We start from the raw sequence: 22,932 nt of genomic DNA, 5'->3' as shown, positions 1-22,932 counted from the left end.
GTTTTACTATGATGTTTGATGAAATCTTAGCTTTCAGCAATTGTTCAATATTTCAATCATTTAAAAATTTCTAGGATACATTTTCATTAGAGCAAATTTAGAATTTTTCTCATCACAATGACATTTTTCTTTAACAAAACATGTATAAACCTCCATAAAGCAATTAAATAAATTAGGGATGCACGATATAATCAGCCCCCTATCGGTATCGGCCTTAAAACTGAATATCGGACATCGGCCACCCCACCGATATTTAACACGATATTTGATCAGCTTCTGAGTTTCTAAAGTCTAAAAAAAAATAAAAAATACTACCTCTTGTTCCTCAAAAACTTCTTTTTTACAGACTTAAAAACTTCTAAAGACGAGGGAAAAAATATTGATAAATTAAAATATCCCAATATCTCATTATGCTGATATATTGCCATTTAAAAACACCATATCAATCTCTTTTACTAATGAAATATTGCTATATGTCATCGTTATGCTACGAAATCCCCCGAAAATTCACGAAATGTTGCCATATTTTTATATGTTGATATATTGACGCGGTATCGATCTATTTTACTAACAAAATCTCACAAGAATTTGCAAAATATCACGAGAGTTTGTAACAGAACGATGAAATTTCACGAGATTTTGAAAGTAAAATAGATCGATACCGCGTTTTTAAAAACCAATTTGATATCAGCATATAAAAATATATTTGAGTATATTATTTTTCAAAGTGTCAGAAATGGATAACAAAACTGCTATTTTCAATGACTACTTATTTTTGTCCAGCTTTAACATCGGTATCGATATCGGTTATCGGCTACATGAGTTTTAAAATATCGGCATATCGGATATCGGCCAATATCCCAATATCGTGCATCCCTAAAATAAATGCATGGCAGGCTTGAATCAGATGCAATAAGCAAATCAAACTCATAGGCTTTAATTCTGCACTACAAAAGGAGATGGAATAATAAACTGGACTATGTCAAAGTAGAAATCTAAAGGTGAAATAAGACAAAAAAGATGGGTTCAGTTGTACAGGAACTTGGAAAAGACTGTATATCACATTTTGTGATGTATGACAAGTTATTTTTTTCTGAATGGGACTTTGTTCTGGCAGACCAACCTCGAGTAGTGCCATAGTGTGAATTGGAAGGCAAATGATGCACCTTGTACGTGTTTATATGGACTGTAATCCATTGTCCGGCAGCATACATTTATATTCAGCTTCCTTTGTGTAATCTCCCTATGTATAATCCAATCACACCAAATCACACCTTTCTAAGTTTTAATGTCAGCATAAACGCTGCGGTTCTGTGTAGGTGTTTGTCACAATACAAAGAATAACCAGCATCATGGAGACCAAGGAGTTTAGCAGACTATGGAGAAGGCTATGTGGATTTTTAAAGAAAAAGTCCACTCACATTCAGAATTCAAACTTCTGAAAGTACTTTAAATGTGAAATTATTACATAATGTTCAATAAATGATCAGTGTTTTTAATTTAGAGTAATTTTCAGTTGAATTTTCTTTACTGGAGGCATCCATGTTTGTCAAAGAACACTACTGCCACCTACTGGTTAGTGACGTCACGGTGCGGTATCGGCTGTTGATCAAGTCCCAGTGCTGTATCAGGTGTTTGTCACAACGCGCTATTATCCAAGTCATCTTGAAAACATTCTTCTTCCAAATGTTGGCTACATATTACGGGTTTTTTCTCTGGCCAGAAGTTCGATGGCCTGTTTTTCAGTGTAGTCCTGTTTCTCTGACTGTGACTAACTGGATGTGCTCTCTTCATCTTCTGACATGGGAGCTGGCTCGGAGCTCGTCTGCCTGGTTGTGTGTTTCCTGGATGGGGCCGCCTTTTACAGTTGCCTTTTGTATCTATGCTTCTTTTTCTATGTCTGCTTCTGTCTCCTTGAACCCCAGTCGGCCTCAGCAGATGGCCGCGCACACTGAGCCTGGTTCTGCTGGAGGTTTCTTCCTGTTCAAAGGGAGTTTTTCCTCTCCACTGTTGCTACAAGCATGCTTAGTGTGAGGGATTGCTGAAGAGTCAATGTGTCGATGCAATCAGCTGGTTTTCCTTAGATAGAAAACTTTGAATCAATCTGACTGGATGATCTGGTCACTGGGTCGATCTCACTGGGTGATCATGTGAACTGGAAAGTGACCTGAGATGACGTGTTGTGAATTGGAGCTACAGAGATAAACTGAATTGAACTGAAACCGAATTATAGATAGTTTTTGAATTTGACAACATAGAGCTAAAGGAGGATTAATTTTGTGCTGGGCTCTTTAGCTCAACATGATAGAACAGAAGGGCACTGGGTTTATTTCTGCTTATAGACAAGTTTCCCAGTCACAACTATGAGGGAACGCCATTTTCATGGTTTCTACTAAGAACACCTTGAAGAGCCTTGCAGACATCGCACAGTGATGCACAGAAGGGATAGTTGGAGATGTAACAGTCTGATGTGTGATATTAGGCTGAAAACAGCAACTTTGTTATAAAAAATAAAGTTATAAAAACTTAATGTTGTCTCCAGCTGTATGAGCTACCCCATACCCCACACAGAAATTAGCAATCAGCTTTATGCAGGTGTCAGACCAGGGTCCTCCCTGCAGCAGGAGGTAATTATAGAATGAGGAAAATGATCCAGACCCATCTCCTCGCCACTTAGTCTAAAGGTAACCTTTGCTTATGATGAGCTTAGTGAGGTCTGAGTCATTTACCTGTGGTCAAAGGGGACCTGCACACCTCTGGCATGAATGAACCTTTCCCTGTGTCATTAAAATTAAAGCTACTTAAGTGCGCATGTACACAGTAGGACAAAATGGTTGGTACCTCTCAATACATGAGAGAAAAACCCACAATAGTCAGAGTAATGACTTCCATCTGACAAAAAGTAATAACAAATAAAAATGAACAAATGGAAATCAGACATTTTTTTTCAGGCTTTAACGGAATTATTACTAAAAATTAACTCATAGAACCGACCTGTAAAAAAAATGATGTGACCAAAGGGACATATTAATTCAGGGTGTGTCCATTAATTAGCATCGCAGCTGTCTTGAAATCAGTCAGTGGGCCTCTATTTAGGGCTACAGGTGTTCACTGTGCTTTTTGGTGACATGGTGTGTATTACACTCAACCTGGACCATAGTGTTGTGCAAAATAATGTCCTGCAGATAATGAATAGATGATTAACTAGAACTGGAGTTATAGCTAATTATTTAACCTATTCAAAATCGAAGGTAAAACCAATTTAGCGTCTCTCTCGCCGAGCGCAGCACCTCGGTCCGTGAAGGAGTGTTGTTTCCAAGGGAACCGTGGCCTGGTTCCGGCCGCGCAGAGGTTTTCTCGGCACCGGGTCCGCCCTTGGGAACGTTCAGACAGTTCGGTGCCACAGCAGAGGGCTTGATATCCTCTCAAGTCGAGGAGGATGGATTTTGCGGAAGTGATCGGCGAGGAGCGTCCTCCCGGCCGATCCGTCCAAAAAAAAGGGGAAAAACGCACTCAGTCCGCGGTCAGCTTTACAGGCTTCCATCTCCCCAGTTGGCGCAGCCGCTATGCACGATGGTACACTGCGATCCGTGACTTTTGACGCAGGAAAACGAAAGCTACTTCCAGTCAGCTTTCTTCTGGTATTTCACGTGAAATGAGCCTCCCCTTTAGGGCAATGAAACCCACGGAAAGAGAAAGAAACAGGTCCGCGCGCTGCGTTTTAAACCATGAGTGACGTGGGGGCACTTCCTGTTGAAGGATCAGCTGATTGGCCTGTGATTAAGGTGACCGCTTCCCACAGTGGGCTGCTCCCTGTATTTTTCCAGGAATCCTTTGTTCTCCTTTATGGAGAAGAGAAGGGGGATGGTTTCAGATGGCTCATCCAACTGATGTTAGCTCCATTTTGGCAATATATCCCAACAATAGGAAGCAGTGGAAAGAGTTGTTTTAAACAAGCCTGTTAAAGTTAATTATTATATGACCATCTTCAAGCACCCTGATGTTCCTCTGACTACTGTTACACATACTTATTTCAGAAATTTAAGATCCATTGGACTTTAACCAACATCCCTGGATATTGCCACAGGAGGAAAAGTGATGAGAAATCAAACAGAAGGATAAGAACTCCTCCGGAACCTCAGGAGATTATTTCACACAAAATAATTATTTGTAGAGTGAAGAAAATTATGGACAACAGAGAGCATCCTCTTAAGAAGATTTTTAAACAACAACAGAGTGTCTTTAGTAAGATGCTTCTCCAGATACGGTGCAAGAAAGACCGAAACAGAATATCCTTCCTGGCTACAGCTTTCAACACCTACAAGACCTGATTAAAAGATCATGTATGAGTTACGGCACCATTTCATCTCCCTTTGGGATTAATAAAGTTTTGAATTTGATGGTAAAAAGAAGAACTTAGAAAAAAATTCTAAAGATATTAAAGGTGAACTTAAAGCTCAATGAACATCAGTGTCAGATTGCAGCATCTGTATTTGTTTGAGTTAAAATGGACTTAATGGGAGGTGAACAAGGAGGACACTCTTGTTAAAAAAAAAATTTCCTACGGACAGATGAGACAAAGATTTACATTTTTGCCAAGGCACATCAGCTCTATGTTCACAGAAGGAAACAAATAAGAAAATCAAAAACGTAATACTGTCCCTACTGTGGAACATCTGGCACAGGGTGTCCTGCATCCCTGCAGGGTAAAATAAACCCTCAAGCCAATTAAGGGATTCTAGAGAGAAATGTGCTGTCCAGCGTCAGAAAGCTTGTTGTCCGTAGCAGGTCATGGGTTTTGCAAAAAAGACTGAAAACACAGAGACAAAAACACCCAAGGATGGCTAAGATGAAACCACTGGGCTATTCAGAAATGGCCTTCTATGAGCCCTGACCTAAATCCTATTGGAAGGAGCCATCTGGAAAAGACACCCTTCACAACTGAGACAACAGGAGAAGTTTCCTCATGAAGATTCTATCAAAATACCTGCTGAGAGGAGCAGAAGTCTCATTATGAAACTCAACCCCATGTCAGGAGCTGTGAAATTGATATAAACTTTAAAACCACCAGACATGTTCACAAGTTAATGCACCCTGTTCCTTGGGTTTGTTCAATCTACTGATTGTATGCTAATAGCGTCTTATCTTTACTCTTTATTCTCTCCTTTAGCGTCTTGTTCAGTGATGGGAGTAACGACGTTGAAACGTAACGGCGTTACTAACGCCACTACCTTTTTTTAGTAACGAGTAATCAAAATGATTACTCTTACTGTAACTATAACACAGTTACAATTGCCGACACCCCATTACTGCATGATACTCAGGTCGCTTAATTAACCTTTTTTCATGATAGGACGCATCATGAGAGAGGGGAGGATGCAGAGTGAGGACTCCAGCGGCAAAACAGTGTTTTCCAGATGGAAATACCGGTGTTACGTCGAGCTGCGTTTCCCCATCAGTTACGGTTTCCCCTGCATCTCCGCACAGCGCGGCGGCACGATTCACCGCGCAAGGGACAGGAAACGCGCATGCTCGCTAAAGGCGTGTAACAGCTGCCCTGTGCTCGCACCACAGGGGAACTACGGAGAGCGACAACGATCATTAGCCTATATGGAGAAAGAGAGAAATATGGACGGACGGAATAGATAGATAGATATAGCTACATGTTGCAGTATCTATAACAACCCAAACACAGGATTTCAGAATTAGACATCCCCAGTTATAATTTCATACACTCGCAAAAGTAACGTAATAGTTACTTTTACTAGTAACTAGTTACTTTTATTGTAGAGTAACTCAGTTACTAAATCAGTTACTTTTTGGGAGAAGTAACTATAACTAATTACTTTGTCAAAGTAACGTGCCCAACACTGGTCTTGTTTAATGTTTACTGTTTTTACCTGCCTTGGTAAAGTGGCTGGAAATTAGCTTTCATGCTAATTCTGGCATATTTACATCGATGCTGTAAGATGTCATGTTGATGAATGTGTATTGTCCTAATTTAAATAAATAAAATAATAATAAAAGAAAAAAAAGTAGGAAGTGTTTTATTGCAGTTGTTACCTTAAAAGGCTATTAATTTTCGCCTAGGCCTGTTTCATAAGCTTATTTTTTAAAATAATTCCAATTTAGCATGTCGTGTAGATTTATTGTTTATTATTACTTTAGTCAGATGTCAAGTTATTTCTGTGATCATTGTTTGGTTTTTCTGTTACCAAACAAGGGGAACAACAATTTTCTCCATGTCTGTATCTACAAGAAGGAAGAAGAGCAACATGTATGAACAGAACGTTTACTTTATTTATTCAATATTGTGTTAGAGGGACAGGGTTATGGCAGGAATCATTCAGAAATGGCTTTGTTGAACATCTGCCTTAATATACTCCAAATTTATGTGTTTGTTTAGCAGAACACAGCCGACTTCGTAGCTGTGCTTATAAGCTTCTGAGTTTTTCTGTCTGTCGCCACAGTCTCAACAAAGTTTGAATATATTTTGCTGTTTATAACATTAACACCTGCAGAGGTGGTGTATATAGGGGGAACAGAACAAAGGATGGGCTAATGAGCTGAATATGGAGCAGGTGTGAGTGGAACTGACTAAAAGGAAGCAAAGGGGAAAGGAAACAAACACAAGGGGGAAGCAGAGAGTAATTAAAGACTACTTGAATATAATGGAGAATACCAAACAAATAAAAGATCAACAAAACAGAATAACTAAGAACTCAGAAAACCTGTTGGCAAAACACCTGAGACTGGAAAGGAGATTTGTCTTCTAACGAGACCATGATCAAAAATATAGAGCAAAATCTAAAATGCCGCGTTTCACAAATAAACACATCCAGGTGTTAAAATGGCCTAGTCAAAGTTCAGACCTGAATCCAACAGAAAATCTGTGGAACAACTTAAAACGCTCTCCATCGAACCTCACTGAGCTCCAGCTGTTTTGCAGGAAGGATGGGCAAAAAATATCAGTTTCTCGATGTGCAAAAAAGAGACAAACCCCAAACGACTTGCAGCTGTAATTGCAGCAAAAAGGGGCGCTAGAAAGTATTAACTCAAGCGGGCTGAATCATTTTGCACACCCAATTTTTCACTTTCTAATTGTTAAAAAAGTTGAAAATATCCAAAAAATTTCTTTCAACTTCATGATTTTGTCCCACTTGATGTTGATTCTTCACAATAAAATACAATTTTATATATAATATATTATGTTTAGAGCAGGAAATGTGGCAAAAGATTGAAAAGTTCAAAGGGGGGCAAAAACTTTAGCAAGGCACTTTAAATTCCTGGATATAAGTAGCAGAATAAGCTCAGCAGTGAAAGTAAAGCAGAGAAGTCAGTGAAACTAGAATTAGGGTTATTTTTCAGAGCAGAGTTATCTGGTCCAAAAGGTAATAAGGTTTCCAACAAATTATAATCCGATAAAAGATGCATAAAACATAAATTAAATGAAAGATTAATTGGGTTTAAATAAAATTGCTTTCAAGAGCAATTTAAGGTGGAGGATTGTGTATTTCTGTAGATTCTCAGTCATCCAGGAGGTCTGATTTTAAAGTGCACCTGCACATCAGACCTCCCACAAGACTCTTTTTAGCCTCGCCACCGCAGCGCTATAAGGGGCTTTTAAAATTAAAGCTAGTTAAAGCAGAGATCAAGAAGCCAAAGGGAAAGCACTGTAGTAATTGGCTAGAGAGAGGAGCCTTTTTAGCCTCCGCTGCTGAAGTGATTATGACACCAGTTGCTCATTTGTAACACCAGCCTTCAGCTGTGAGCTGCTGATGGAGACCAAATGTTGTCTAATAAAGTCTTTATTTTAGCAATCATATGAATCCATCTTTCTTTTAATCCTTCTCATATTAGGCATGTTTTAAGTTCCAATTCAATACTTCAAATTTAATTTAGTTTAATTTTCCATGTTTCACTCTAGAGCTCCACAGTATATGAAGTCAAATGCTTCATTTCAATATCTAAAGGACGTATTTGATGCAATATTGGGTAGGTTGATATATTGCGAATGTAATGTATGTATTCAAAATGTTTACAGATAATGTATTTAGCCAGTTGGACGGGCTCATTCTGTTAGGTTTCTGTTTCTGTTATGTTTTTCTTTTGTTCCTTGATTTCTAGTGTTTAGTTTTCTTTTCACCATGTTTCTTTATCCTAGTTATTTGATTATTATTTTGTTGTTGTTTTCTTATTAGTTCCTGTCTTCCAGGTTTTCCATTTGTTGTCCTCTGCTGCCCTCTTGTGTCCTCTTTCTCTTGCTCTGTTTTCTGTTCAACCCTCACCTGTTTTCAATTCCCTCATTACAGAGATGGGAAGTAACGAAGTACAAATACTTCGTTACTGTACTCAAGTAGATTTTTCTGATATTTTTACTTTACTTTACTACTTATTTTTATGGCGACTTTGTACTTCTACTCCTTACATTTTTACACAAATATCTGTACTTTCTACTCCTTACATTTTAAAAATTGGCTCGTTACTTTAGTTTTTAATCATTTCAATGGAGTTACCGTTATTATTTTTCACGTCATCAATCTACATTGCTTTTCACGCACCACTACAAGATGAATCCGCAGATTCGGCGGTATTCATTCGCGGCAAATCATTGCAGCTTGGTGGCGGTAGAGGTAGCGTTAGCGTTAGCATAAGCGTTAGCATAGAAGTATGGACGACGAGAGGATGGAAAGTGAAAACAACGGAGATCCCAGAGATTCGGCAGAAAAGCAGCAAGACATTCCCGATCACCCTTGGCCTTATCTGAAAGAGATGTTTGACATAGTAGGCATCAAGAATGACTCCTGGCGAATGTGCTGCAAATTGTGCCAACCAAAACACCATGAACTGCTGGCTTTCAAGAATTCACCATCGAATTTGAAAAAGCATATAGAGGTAAATGCATATTTTTGTTGTTATCAAAAGCTATTTGTTGTTTGTTGTCTTTATTAAGTGTACGTTAATGGTCAGTTATATTTGTCCTCCTGCTAGCTTACAATTACCATGACTTGATTCTCTAGCATTTTGCTAGCAAGTAACTCAAGTGACGTTAGGTTAGCAAGCTTTCACTTTATTTGAAATTCTAATACTAGCTGGCTGATACAATATCTGTATGACGACCTGCTCAAAATGGACGCTAAAATTTTTTACACAACTATGAATGCCGAGACAAGAACGTTGAGACATTAAGAAGAAGCCCCGGTTAAACACAATAAAACAAGCCTCATCACTTTTACAAACCACCCTGTTTGTTTGTGGCTAGCTGTAGCAAGAGGTGAGGAAAAGAAGGAAAGCTTACTTGTTTTTCGATTATGGCTGTTATTCTCCTGTCGTGTAGCTGTCTTTTTTTGGAGACCACTTAAGTTAACGTTACTCGGTCTTGTCTTAAATCAACTTTATTTTTGGCTGATGTTTTTTGACGTTAATGTCTCAAACATCCCAGACATTAAATTACTCATGTTTTTAATTCAAGACTTTACTTTTCTATGGGGCCAAAATTGTTGCTTTATTATTTACAAATGTGTGTGGAGAGTTGTATATCTGTATCTCGATTTGTGCGTGTGTAGGGGGATTTGAAAATGTGTAAATGAAACTAAATGTGTGAGGAGATTTGTGTGTCTGTACAACAATCTGAAAATGTGCAAAACTGTCTACTTGTGTGTGTGTAATCTGGTTTGCAAATGTGTAAAAAATCCACAAATCTGTATTAAGATCTACAAATATGTACTGAGATTTGTAAATGTGTAAAAAATCCACAAATCTGTATTACAGATTTTACAGATACAAATCCTTTTACACATTTGTGCATCTCACACGGCAGAAGTGTAGCAAAAATCACGTGTGTAAAGAGAGCCAACCGAGAAACTGCTGGACTTGTAACCAATGATGTGTCTGTATTTCTGGGTGTTGAAGCGAAAATACTTCGGACACAGTGTCTCTGTGTGTGTTTACAGATTGTTCTACACATTTGCAAATCTTAGTACAGATTTGTAAATCTGAATACAGATTTGTAAATCTCAGTACATATTTGTAGATCTGAATACAGATTTGTGGATTTTTTACACATTTGCAAACCAGATTACACACACACAAGTAGACAGTTTTGCACCTTTGCAGATTGTTGTACAGACACACAAATCTCCTCACACATTTACAGTTTCATTTACACATTTTCAAATCCCCCTGCACACGCACAAATCGAGATACAGATATACAACTCTCCACACACATTTATAAATAATAAAGCAACAATTTTGGCCCCATACGTTTCTTTCAAACTGTGTGTGAGCTGGTTAAGGGATGTGGGAAACACAAGTTAAGACAGTTAAGAAATGTTACATTTGTATTCTATGACCTCTGCTTGCACTCCCCAGATCAGTCAGCCAGTCACTAGAATCAAAGATGACATCAGTCCAAAGTTAGACTTTACTAGTCATAAATAATTTGCAGGTTCAAACAAAAGAAAAAAGCAGTAATAGCTGTCATACAGTTGCTATACCAGTGCTTTACCCATTCAGAGGTAGAGGCTACATTTACAGTGTATTGACATGTTAAGAAATAATTATGGGCTATGTATACTGTGATATTTTGTTAGTTTTAATCATGCCAAGATATTGGTTTTAAGCCATGGTGCCTAATGTTTCAAATTGCATAGTAAGTTACATCAGACAGTCTTGGCTATATCACTGAACAATTTGTTTTGTGTGTTTGTATTTTCACTCACAGAGAATGCATGTCAATCATATGGAGAGATACAGAAAGCTCACTTCAGCTGTTCAGAAAAGAAAGTCAACCATGAATGCAGGCCCATCACCCAAACAACCAAAGTTATGGGAAGCCAAGAGAGTGTCACAGGTCAGTGTGGAAAAGGGAATCATTGACTTCGTCATTCAAGGGCTACACCCACTAAGTGTAGTTGAGCAGCAGGGATTCAGAGACCTTCTGCTTCTCCTCCAGCCCAATCTAACAATTATGTCTCGTGGCACTCTTAAAAACAAAGTGGAGAAAGCAACACAAGAAATGAAAAATAATCTGAAATTGGCTTTGAAGAAAGTTGAGGTTATTGCAACCACCACAGATTGCTGGACCACACACCGACGGGGTTTTATAGGTGTCACTGCGCATTGGATAGATAGTGCAACTCTGCAGAGGCGCTGTGCTGCCCTAGCCTGCAAGCAGCTAAAAGGGTCGCATACTTTTTCTGCCCTTGCTAGTGCTCTCAACGATATACATGTGGAGTACAACATCCGAGACAAGATTGTTTGCACAACAACTGACAATGGTTCAAATTTCATAAAGGCCTTTAGAGTCTATGGTGAGCTGGATGAAAATAACAATCCAGATACTGCACTTCAGGGTGCAAGGGAAAGTATGGGAGGAGAGAGTGATGAAGAAGAAGGGGGAGATATCACAGGTGTCGAGTTTGTTGAAGCCGGGACAATATTGGATTAAGATAATGGCTTGGAATACCAGCTGCCAAAGCACCAACGTTGTGCATGCCACCTTCTCAACCTGATCTCCACTGCTGATGCCTTGAAAGCAAATGAAAATCCAGTGTACAAGCGTCTGTCTCGTTCAGCATTCTCCAAATGTTCAAGTCTGTGGAGCAAAAGCTCAAGATCCACCACAGCTGCTGAAATCATATAAGATAACTGCAAACTTCAGCTCCTGAGGCCAAATGAGACACGGTGGAACTCCCTTTTCTTTGCCGTGGAGAGGATTGTGAGAATCCTAAAGGAACAAGGAGGAGGAGCAATCACACCTGTCTGCAGCGCGCTAAAGATACCCATGTATGTACTTGCCATTTTATTTATAGATATATTGACTGCAATATGAGGTAGCTTCATATTTAGTTAATGTCTTGCAGTTAAGGATGGGTTTAAAATTTCCTAATGAATACTTTGATTCCCACTATGAATGAAATTCTATATTAATAATTAATTGTTTTTGTTTTTATTGTCAGGCTCACTCCTGTTGAGCTTGCTTTTTTGGCAGAGTATACCAAGACTATGAGCCCAATTGCAAAGGCGCTTGATGTTCTCCAGGGAGAGGCCAATGTACAGATGGGATGGTTGGTACCTACAATAACACTACTCCAGGAGAAGCTCCAGCACCTCTGCATTTCCTCCAAGTCCTGTCGGCCTTTGATTGAAGCACTTCTAGCAGGCCTTAAAAAACGTTTTGGACAGATGCTTACAGATCCAGAGCTAATTGCCGCTGCCATTCTTGTCCCCAAATTCAAGACCTGCTGGACAAGTGATGAATGTATCCTAAAACTGGGTATGTCTTGCAATGCTTACTTTACACTTATAATAGTTCAAAGTCCAGCATTTGAAGTATCCCTAACTTAGTGCAAACAAAATGACAATATTTATGTAATCATTATATTTTTTGTTCAAAATAATGTTATAAACCGTCTTAGAGTGTTGACATCCAATTTGATTTTGTGTTTCATAGGCCTTGACTACATCAAAAGTCACCTGAAGGAACAAGTTGTGGTGAATGAAGGTGATACGTCCCATTCCTCGGAGGAGGAGGACTTTTTTTCAGCACTCAAGCACTCTAGTTCCCAAGAAAATACCAAACAGCTGGAAATGTACCTGGGGTGCCCAGGTGATACAATGGATGTACTGAAGTCTTTCCCAGCAGTATGCCACCTGTCATTGAGGCTTAACACGGCACTACCTGCCTCTGCTGCCTGCGAGAGACTGTTCAGCACTGCAGGCCTGATTTTTACACCAAAAAGGGCCCGTGTTGATGCCATGAACTTTGAAAACCAGCTTCTTTTGAAGCTAAACAGAGATTTCTGGTAGTTTGGTATTCTTTCTCTGTATCATGCAAACACACATTTACACTGATACCCACACACACACACACTAACACAGATGCTAAAAAAAGATTATGTTTGTTATGTTGCCTTAGAAGTTTTTCCACATGTTTTGGGACTTGGATGTTCACCCAACATCAAGCACACACAGACCTTGAGCTATACTGTACATTTGATCACTTGCGGTCTCTCGCTCAGATTTTTCTTTAACTTTGAGCTCCTGCTTTCAATGAAAAGCCTTTTTTGTTCCAGACTTTTCACCAATGTAATATAGTTTTTGTTTAGTTTGATTAAGGTGGTTGGCCAGCTTCTTTGGCTATTATCTATTTTTCATATTAATAAAAAAAAGTTATACAACACACATTGAATTTGTAATTTCTACAACTTTTATAGCACTTAAATTGTAAAAATGGACATTACCCTTTATTAGCACTCTATGTTCAAAGCTTTACTAGCTGTCAGTTCATTTCGTATACGCTGCTGCCATCTGTTAGTTGCAACTCTAAAAGTATGGCGAACTTCGTTAATAACTGTTAAGTAAGTCATATATTATCCTATTTTTTCTTGTTTTGTTGCCATGTTTGAGCATGCACACATACATGCAGATTCCAAATGTTAATGACAAGATAAAAAAAGAGAAACTGGGTCTGTGAATTCTCACAAAATCACAATTGAATTTATATCTTGCTAATGAGTCAGAATCTTATTAACCTGGAGTCCCAGTCTCTGTCAGTCATATATATATATATATATATATATATAAAAATATGTTTTAGTCCTATTGACAGACATCCATTTAAAATGTAGGCAACGGCATGAAAAAAGTGGTTTCTACTTTTACTTTTATACTTTAAGTAAATTTATAAGCCTGTACTTTGTTACTTTTACTTGAGTAAAGAAGTTTAATCAGTACTTCCACTTTTACCAGAGTATTTTTTAACACAAGTATCTGTACTTTTACTCAAGTACGGAAAGTGAGTACTTTTGCCATCTCTGCCTCATTAGCCCTCTCCCTGTCTCTGTCCCCTTTAAAAGCCCTTCCTCTTCAGTTCCTGTTTGCTGGATCCTCGTCTAACCTCTCGTCTAACCTCTCGTCATCGTCTGTCTGCCTTCCTCGCCTCTCCCTGGTTCCTAGATTTTGGTTTCCCCCTGATGTCACCTTGGTTCTGGTTCGTTAGTTATTTTGTTGGATTTTTTGATTCCTGCCTCAGTGCCTGAGAACCTTATTAAACCACTTAAATTCACCTCTGCCAACTCGTCTCTGCATTTGGGTCCTCCTCAACAAACACCATTTCATGACACATTCCATCCATCCATCATCTTCTGCTTATCCGGGGTTGGGTTGGTATATATATATATATGAAAAAAAACAACTGTTTTTCTCACCCCTCGTGGGGTGGTATGTGTTACACGTGGAAGAAGAAGGGGTCTTCACTGTGCAGCATATTTAATTTTTATTGATTTTTCCTGTGAAAACATGAACAACAACATCAGTTCACTTTTGCTATGTCTCATCTCTGATCACGCTGTCTGACGTCTTACTCGCTCCACAACTGCACGCGCCAGCAGCGGATACTTTGACTATAGCAAATCATGTAAAACATACCAGTCCTGACACATTAAACTGTGGTCGTATTCACCAAACATCAGTAAATTAACTCTTTTTAACCTCCATCTTTATCATTTTTAACCACAATATTAATTCCCTTTATTTTCATATATACACATCTCAGTGCTGTAATGGGTTAACTTGTTATTTTTGCATATTATTTCTAACCATAAACAATCATAAAAAAAACGATAAGACTAGTAACAGTCTAGTACTGAGCCCATGAACTGACCCACCGTATGCTAACATCACGCCACCGCGAGCTGAGCAACTGTCGGTTAGCTGCGGTTATACACTAAGCTATTAGCCGCGTGCTAATGTTAGCACCTCGCTCAACCTGTTGAGACCAACCTAAAGTCGCACGGCAATACGTTATCCAGTGTTCGCCCACATCATGTGTCATCTTTACACATCTGTATCTTATGAATTTTACATTTTCTCTTACCTGTGAAAACATGAACAGCAACATCAGTTCACTTTTGCTATGTCTCATCTTTGATCACGCTGTCTGACGTTTTACTCGCTCCACAACTGCACGCGCCAGCAGCGGATACCTGGGAGACGCAGCGCCCCCTGCTGATCGGATGTTTTCACAGTCACACGCATACATAACATTGAGTCAAAAATAAAAAATATAATTGGGCGTACACTGTAAATTGTCTTTTCAATAAACTGTCCATTAGCACCAAATTGTCTCTGCAAACACCTTATGCCACATATGTGTCATCCTCAAGCTGGGGTCCTCTACCAGAGGCCTGGGAGTTTGAGGGTTCTGCGCAGTATCTTAGCTGTTCCTAGGACTGCGCTCTTCTGGACAGAGACCTCTGATGTTTTACCTGGAATCTGCTGTAGCCACTCTCCCAGTTTGGGGGTCACTGCCCCCAGTGCCCCAATTACCACTGGCACCACTGCTGCTCTCACTTTCCACATATTTTCTAGCTCCTCTTTCAGCCCTTGGTATTTCTCAAGCTTCTCGTGTTCTTTCTTCTTGATGTTGCTGTCGCTTGGGATTGCCACATCTATCACTACTGCCTTCTTGTGCTGTTTGTCGATCAACACGATGTCTGGTTGGTTAGCAGTCACCTGTTTGTCAGTCTGGATCTTGAAGTCCCATAGGATCTTAGCTCGGTCATTCTCAACTACCTTAGGAGGTGTCTTCCATTTTGACCTTGGGACTTCCAGCCCATACTCATAGCAGATGTTTCTGTACACTATGACAGCTACCTGGTTGTGGCGTTCCATGTATGCACTTCCTGCCTGCATTTTACACCCTGCTGTTATGTGCTGTATTCTATTTACATCTTCTAGAAGACTTTCAGAGGGTACTCTGTCACTTAGCCTTGGCAGTATTGGTCGTTGTGCTAGGGGATCCAGTTTGGTTATGATCTGCAGTCGTAGGCCAGCCGTCCTTACGTTTAGTGGGCTTGTTGTTGTTGGGGCTGGGGGCCCAATCTCTGTGTGCTGGGATGATGATATCTCCCTGCTGACCTGTTGTCCTGACTCCCCCTTGCCGCAGCATGTCAGTTGTACCTCATCAATTTCTAGCTGTGATAGGAGCTGCCGTTTGCGGATGTTAGAACACTGAATTAGTAGTTGTTTCTTTGTCAGTGTCGATGATGTTTGTTGGAGCTGCTTTAACTCCCATAATCTCTGCATGTAACCTCTCTCACAAGTTTTCTGCTATATATAGATATATATATATATATATATCTATATATATTAGGGCTGTCAGTTTTAAAGCGTTATTAACGCGTTAACTGCTTTAGACTATAACGCCGACATTTTTTAAAACACACGTTAATCGTGCATCAAAACAAACGCACCGTTCGCTTTTGTTCTTTATTTTTCCGCATCGCTCGCTGTACTGTTTGTTTTACCCTCGGCGCTTTCCGTAGCTTCAGGAACGCTAAGTTTTGGGAGAGACCGCAGCATAGCAGACAACAGACCCGTGCTTTGAATGAGCAAAAATGGCCAGCAGACAAGGTATCCTGAATCATAAGTTTCATTTTAAAGTTATCCCAGAAGGCTGTCTTGACAAAACCCGAGTCCTATGTCCATGTTGTCCAGAAGAAACGAGCGTCTCACTGGCTTAGTGCCGACAAGACAAATAAATAAATTCAGTCATGTGGACTGCGCTGCTGCTGCACTTCCTGTGCCGAAGGAATATTAAAGCATCTTGAAAATGTTCTACATGTTAAATCCTGTGTTGGTGAAATATCTGCAAAGCCCAGTTATTGTATATTCGTTTGATTTATTTATTATTTTGTGAGTAACTTCATTTTATTTGAATTAAGTCTGAATTTCATAACGGAATGTGCACTTTATTAACAGTACATCTTTATTTTTGTCCTATGTTTGAGAAAAAACTTAAGTTTAAGGAGTACTTTGAAGTACTGTTTACTGTTCTGTAGTTTTGTAATTTTTTACAATTTTTGAATAATTATTGGCCGGAATTTAAACCAGGATATTTTTATTCTAGTTGTGCTTGAAAAATAATGTGCTTGAAAAATAATGATAATAAAAAAAAAACTTTTTGTATAAGCATGTTTTTTTTTTAATAAAATAAAAAGATAAAATATGCGATTAATTTGCGATTAATCTTGAGTTAACTGTTCATATTATGCGATTAATCGCCATTAAAATTTTTAATAGTTTGACAGCACTGATATATATATATATATATATATATATATATATATATATATATATATATATATATATATATATATATATATATATATATATATATATATATATATATGCTATTAACTCTGAACATGGGTATGATAGTTTTTCAAGTTATTGTACGTATACACCAGTAAGCTATGATTTAAGGTCCCCTTGAAACTTCTTCTAGAAGTAAACAAAAAATGGCTCCATTTCACTGCTTAACTGCAAAGGGAATCGTTTTTTTTAAACGTAGATATTAAGTAAAGGATGTGATTTGTGTTTCAGGCCAATAAACTCAGAACCAAGACTCTGCACAACACACTCAACCCCGTCTGGAGCGAGACGCTGACGTACTACGGCATCACCGACGAGGATATGGTCCGCAAAACTCTCAGGTACTCTCAGCAGTAAGACCAAAGAGTATGAAGAAAAGACAAGGAAAATAATGTGGGGAAAAAAAGGGAAATAAAACAGCATGACTCAAAGAAACATTATAGACAGGAGCTAAGTAATATTAGGATAAGTTATGCAACATATAAAGGTAGTGGTGCTAATGTGAATTATAAGGAAAGAAGACAAGAATTAGAGATGAGAAATGAGTAGAAATGGAGGTAAGGAAGGATGAAAACTAAAGTAATTATAGGAATTAAATTAACAAGGAAGATGTTAGAACAAAGAAAAAAGACTGAAAGGAAAGAATCAGATTAGACCCTGACAGAAGGAAGTGAGGCAAAATGGGCCAATTAAAGAAAATCACAGGAACTCGGGAGTAATGGAAATGGAAAGGCACATAATAAAAAAAGGATAAATGCAGAAACTCTAAGAAGAAATCAAAAAGAACAAAGGACATTAGAATTTTTAAAAAGTGACCTAAAGAAAACAGAGAATAACATGCTCCTTTCTTTATTAAATGTTCTCTTTTTTTGTGGTTTTATTTTTGTGTTAAACAGTTTTTCTTCCTGCTTTCAAGGATGAAAAAACATATTTTAAGGCATTCAACTCTTCGTTCATAATTGGACAACCTTCTTGTTTATCCACCATGTGTTAAAACTCCTAAACAGAACAAGCAGAATATATTTGATCTCATGCAAAGGTGGGAGGATAAAACACTTTTTATTCTCCTTCCAGTCAGTAAACTATACATACGGAAAGACATGTTGCCAAAAACTTTAAAGTCCCTCTGAAAATGATGACACATTCATGTAATTCAAGTGTTACTTCACCTCCACCGGCTTCCTTCTTTATACCAACGTGTTAACAGTGTATAATAAAGTGGTGGAGGTAGGTTATGCAACCATATGCACACTCTTTGTTTGAGATGGACAGAGTACAGAGGAGGAGTGTTGGTGCTGGTTTAAGTGTTAGCTCAGCGAACTATCAGAACATTGCCAGTGATTCCCTTCATGCATAAACGCCGCTTTATTAATTATTCAACACTTATTTTAGCCTTTAAGAGCAAGATGCACTGGAAAAATAAAAAAAAATGTCTTAAATTAAGTTCATTTATCCTTAATTTGAGCAGGTAAATAAGATTATTTGCCAATGGAGTGAGTATTTTTACTCTTAAAATAAGATAATTAGTTATTATGCACCTGAAATAAAACAATGCAGTTGTGTTTTCTTACTGGAAAGAGAGTAAATTCTCTTGTTCTATTAGCAAAATGTCTATTTTGTTTGGGGCGACATTTATAAAGTTAAGCAGTAAAACATTAGGAGCAATATTCATGGTTATTTAGTGTGTTTTAAGAGAAATTATTTTTTTCCCCAAGTAATTTTTTCGCTGTGTCGTTAATTCATTTATAAAAATCTTACTTTATTAAATAAATGTCTAGTTTGGAACTAAATATGTAGTTTGTTAAATAAGTATTTAGTTTTTTAAATAAATATTTAGTTTGTTAAATAAATATTTAGTTTATTAAATAAATATTTACTTTATTAAATAAATATTTAGCTCCAAATTTTATATTTAGTTTGCAAATATGTAGTTTGTTAAATAAATATTTCGTTTTTCTTTATAAATATTTACTTTATTAAATAAATATTTACTTTATTAAATAAATATTTAGCTCCAAATTTTATATTTAGTTTGCAAATATGTAGTTTGTTAAATAAATATTTCGTTTTTCTTTATAAATATTTAGTTTATTAAATAAATATTTAGCTCCAAACTTAATATTTAGTTTGCAAATATGTAGTTTGTTAAATAAATATTTAGTTTTTTAAATAAATATTTAGTTTTTAAATAAATATTTAGTTTATTAAATAAATATTTAATTTTTAAATAAATATTATTTTATTAAATAAATATTTAGTTTTTAAATAAATATTTTGTTTATTAAATAAATATGTAGTTTGTTAAATAAATATTTAGTTTGTTAAATAAATATTTAGTTTTAAAATAAATATTTAGTTTGTTAAATAAATATTTAGTTTATTAAATAAATATTTAGCTCCAAACTTAATATTTAGTTTGCAAATATGTAGTTTGTTAAATAAATATTTCGTTTTTCTTTATAAATATTTAGTTTATTAAATAAATATTTAGCTCCAAACTTAATATTTAGTTTGCAAATATGTAGTTTGTTAGATAAATATTTAGTTTTTCTTTATAAATATTTAGTTTATTAAATAAATATTTTGCTCCAAACTTAATATTTAGTTTGCAAATATGTAGTTTGTTAGATAAATATTTAGCTTTTTAAATAAATATTTAGTTTTTAAATAAACATTTAGCTCCAAACTAAATATTTATATAACAAAGTAAGATTTTTATAATGAATGAATAAATGAATGAATGACACAGAGAGAAAAAAATGGAAAACCGTATTTTTCTCTTAAAACACGCAAAATAACCATTAATATCACTCCTCATTTTTGACCGCTTAACTTTACAAAAAGCACCCGATATTTTACATCCTCAATTCAAATGCAGTGAATTTAAGAAAAAAATGACTTATCTAGATTTCGATTTTTTCTCACTAAAGCAGAAGATGTTTCTCCGTTTGTTTCGTCTGAGGCTACCTGATGTATTTCAGCATCTGGTATCGTTTTCTGACCCCCAGTGATCGACTGCCGCTCTTATCAACACCCTGCAAACACATTAGTGTATGTTACTTATTTTGTGTTGCAGAGTATCAGATTGGACTAAATTGTTGCCACGCTGAATTACAAAAGAGATCAGAAGCATCAGCATGCAGTGACATGATCTGATGAACCATTTCAGGGGACTGCACTCCCCGTTCCCAAATAACACAACTCATTTATTTCTGTAAATTGAAACATGATTTCAGCACGGCCCTTTCACGCTGCTATCAGCACTATTATTGATATGGAATGTCTGATTGCACAACATCCTATGCAACCTGCAGTCTTGTTACATTATGCTGTTGGGCGCTCAGAGGCAGCATGTTTGTTTTTTCTTCATATGGATGCTTATTATGCAGAGAAAAGCACTTGAAACAAACAGTATTCATCTACACCAGCCCGAGCGTGAGTCGTGTCATATCAGGGCAGAGAGCGCTCGCACGGGGACTGCTCTCCGCATTTATTGGAGACATGCTGTAGGTCTTTTGAGAGCTCTGATTATTGGTTTCCATTATGACTTTCATCAAATGCTGAAGAGGCATATAGATCCCTAGTCTAAAATGTGAAACCAAAAGATCACTATTTTTACAGATTCTTCTTTTACTTCTGTTGAATTCTTCCTGAATGTTGTAGAATCATAGAAGCAACCAGACCTTCTGATTGACTCCTAAGCCTCTTTCCCACTGAAAATAGTGTGTTAACCTGGTTTAAGCAGGTTTTTCAGCCAGTGGGAAAGGGGCATTAAGGTAAACTTCATCAATAGTTATCTCACATTTTTGGAGCTCTCCAAATCTTTCATAAGGTTTAGCTTCTTCTCCCTCCTTTTTATTTTAGTTTTATTTGTGAAAATTCACTAAGGATTCATTTAAAACAAATAGGGAATCAGCAAGGATGTAACTTTGTAATGAAAGTTGGTGGGGGCACTCTAAGGGTGGGGGCTGATGGAGCTACAGTTACTCCACCCGAGCGCTTTCATTCGATTTTTATATTTTCGAAAAATGACCTCAAACACATATTTATAGATAGTTAGAAATATGCCATATATATATATATATATATATTAGGGGTGGAACGGTTCACAAAATCCATGGTTCGGTTCATGGTTTCATGGTCATGGTTTTCGGTTCGGTATATGTTGATTGTTACACTGGAAAAAAAATCGAAATTTAGATACTTTTTTGTTTCTTAAAACAAGTGCATTTGTTCTTGGATTCAGTAGGTAAAAGAAAGATTTTGCCAAGGAACAAGACAATTTACACTTACAATAAGAAAACACAATTGCATTGTCTTATTTCAGGTGCATTTTATCTAATTTTCTTATTTTAAGAGCAAAAATACTCATTCCATTGGCAAACTATCTCATTTACCTACTCAAATTAAGCGTAAATACACTTAATTTAAGACATTTCTACTTATTTTTAGATCCTTTTTCCAGTGTACCCTGAAATCCCATAAAAAGCGCTGACAGAGTATGTGGGATTTCGGGGTTAGCATGACATGTTGGTCATGTTGCTGTTAGCATAAACAAAATGTGTTGCACAATGCTTGCACACTGTTGCACTTTTATCCACAACTTTCTTCCTGCCGTCATCGTAGGTCACTCTAAATGCAAAGTGGTCCCATACAGCAGACCTATAAAGTGCTGCTGGCGCGTCTTCCAACTCCTGTTCTTTCCCACTCGCCATACCCACACAATTCTCCACAACAACTGATTTTTTCCTGCTACACCCGGCTACGCTGCTTCGCTTCTTCTTCTTCTTGTTTACTACTGGTGGTTGGCTTTGGTCGCAGTACCGCCACCTTCTGCTCTGGAGTGTAAACGCTTCGCCTATGAGAAAAAGGAGCAGCGCATGAACCTAACGCAACACACGCGAACCGAACCGAGACAGTCGAACCGAACGGTTCTGACGGTTTTCATAAACCGTTCCATCCCTAATATATATATATATATATATATATATATATATATATATATATATATATATATATATATATATATATATATATATATACACACATATATATACATATTTAACATGAATGTAAAACAAAATAAAGAATAACAGCCGATTCCGATGCCAAAATCTATATATCATGCATCCCTAGAAGTACAATTTCATTTCCATCCAGAAAAATGTGGTCATGCTGCATTTTTAATATAGCATAGCGCTTTTTTTTATTGTAAAGTTTCTGGTGAACTTGGAGATATTTTTGGAACATTTTATTGCATGTTGCACATCCCATCTCATTGACTATTCAGCAATCCCTCACACTAAGCATGCTTGTAACGATAGTGGAGAGGAAAAACTCCCTTTTAACAGGAAGAAACCTCCAGCAGAACCAGGCTCAGTGTGAGCGGCCATCTGCTGAGGCCCACTGGGGTTCAAGGAGACAGAAGCAGACATAGAAAAAGAAGCATAGATACAAAAGGCAACTGTCAACCAGCTCCACAGGCGGCCCCGTCCAGGAAACACACAGCCAGGCAGACGAGCTCCGAGCCAGCTCCCATGTCAGAGGATGAAGAGAGCACATCCAGTTAGTCACAGTCAGAGAAACAGGACCACACTGGAAAACAGGCCGATCTCCAACATCTATAAACAAGGGTGTTGATAGAAGCAGCACAGCTGATGTTTCTTTCCAGGATGACGTCACAGCCAAACAGGAACAGACGAGGCAAAGCTACTCTGAGGAAAAGCAGAGAGAGCAGAAGGTTAGAGATTGAACTAACAGATTCTGCAGAATA

General features: G+C 37.4%; 2 protein-coding genes across 3 annotated transcripts in view; both read left to right on the top strand.

Moving 5' to 3' along the window:
- Positions 1-22,932, top strand: part of doc2b (double C2-like domains, beta) — a 291,024-nt gene that overhangs the window by 195,320 nt on the left and 72,772 nt on the right. For both annotated transcript variants that reach the window (XM_038290765.1, XM_038290764.1), the window contains one exon: positions 17,391-17,500. In XM_038290765.1, the coding sequence (XP_038146693.1) occupies positions 17,391-17,500 (110 nt within the window). The remainder of the gene's footprint in view (positions 1-17,390; positions 17,501-22,932) is intronic.
- LOC119787125 lies at positions 11,969-12,855 on the top strand. Its single transcript, XM_038290766.1, has 2 exons — positions 11,969-12,279; positions 12,457-12,855. The coding sequence occupies exons 1-2, from the start codon at positions 12,009-12,011 to the stop codon at positions 12,810-12,812; spliced, it is 627 nt and encodes a 208-aa protein (XP_038146694.1). The 5' UTR covers positions 11,969-12,008; the 3' UTR covers positions 12,813-12,855.

Source organism: Cyprinodon tularosa, unplaced genomic scaffold (genome assembly GCF_016077235.1).
Source record: "Cyprinodon tularosa strain WSP-4 unplaced genomic scaffold, ASM1607723v1 ctg288, whole genome shotgun sequence".
NCBI classification, from domain to species: domain Eukaryota; kingdom Metazoa; phylum Chordata; class Actinopteri; order Cyprinodontiformes; family Cyprinodontidae; genus Cyprinodon; species Cyprinodon tularosa.
The sequence above is the reverse complement of the archived record's forward strand: the minus strand, read 5'-3'. Positions and strand labels throughout refer to the sequence as shown.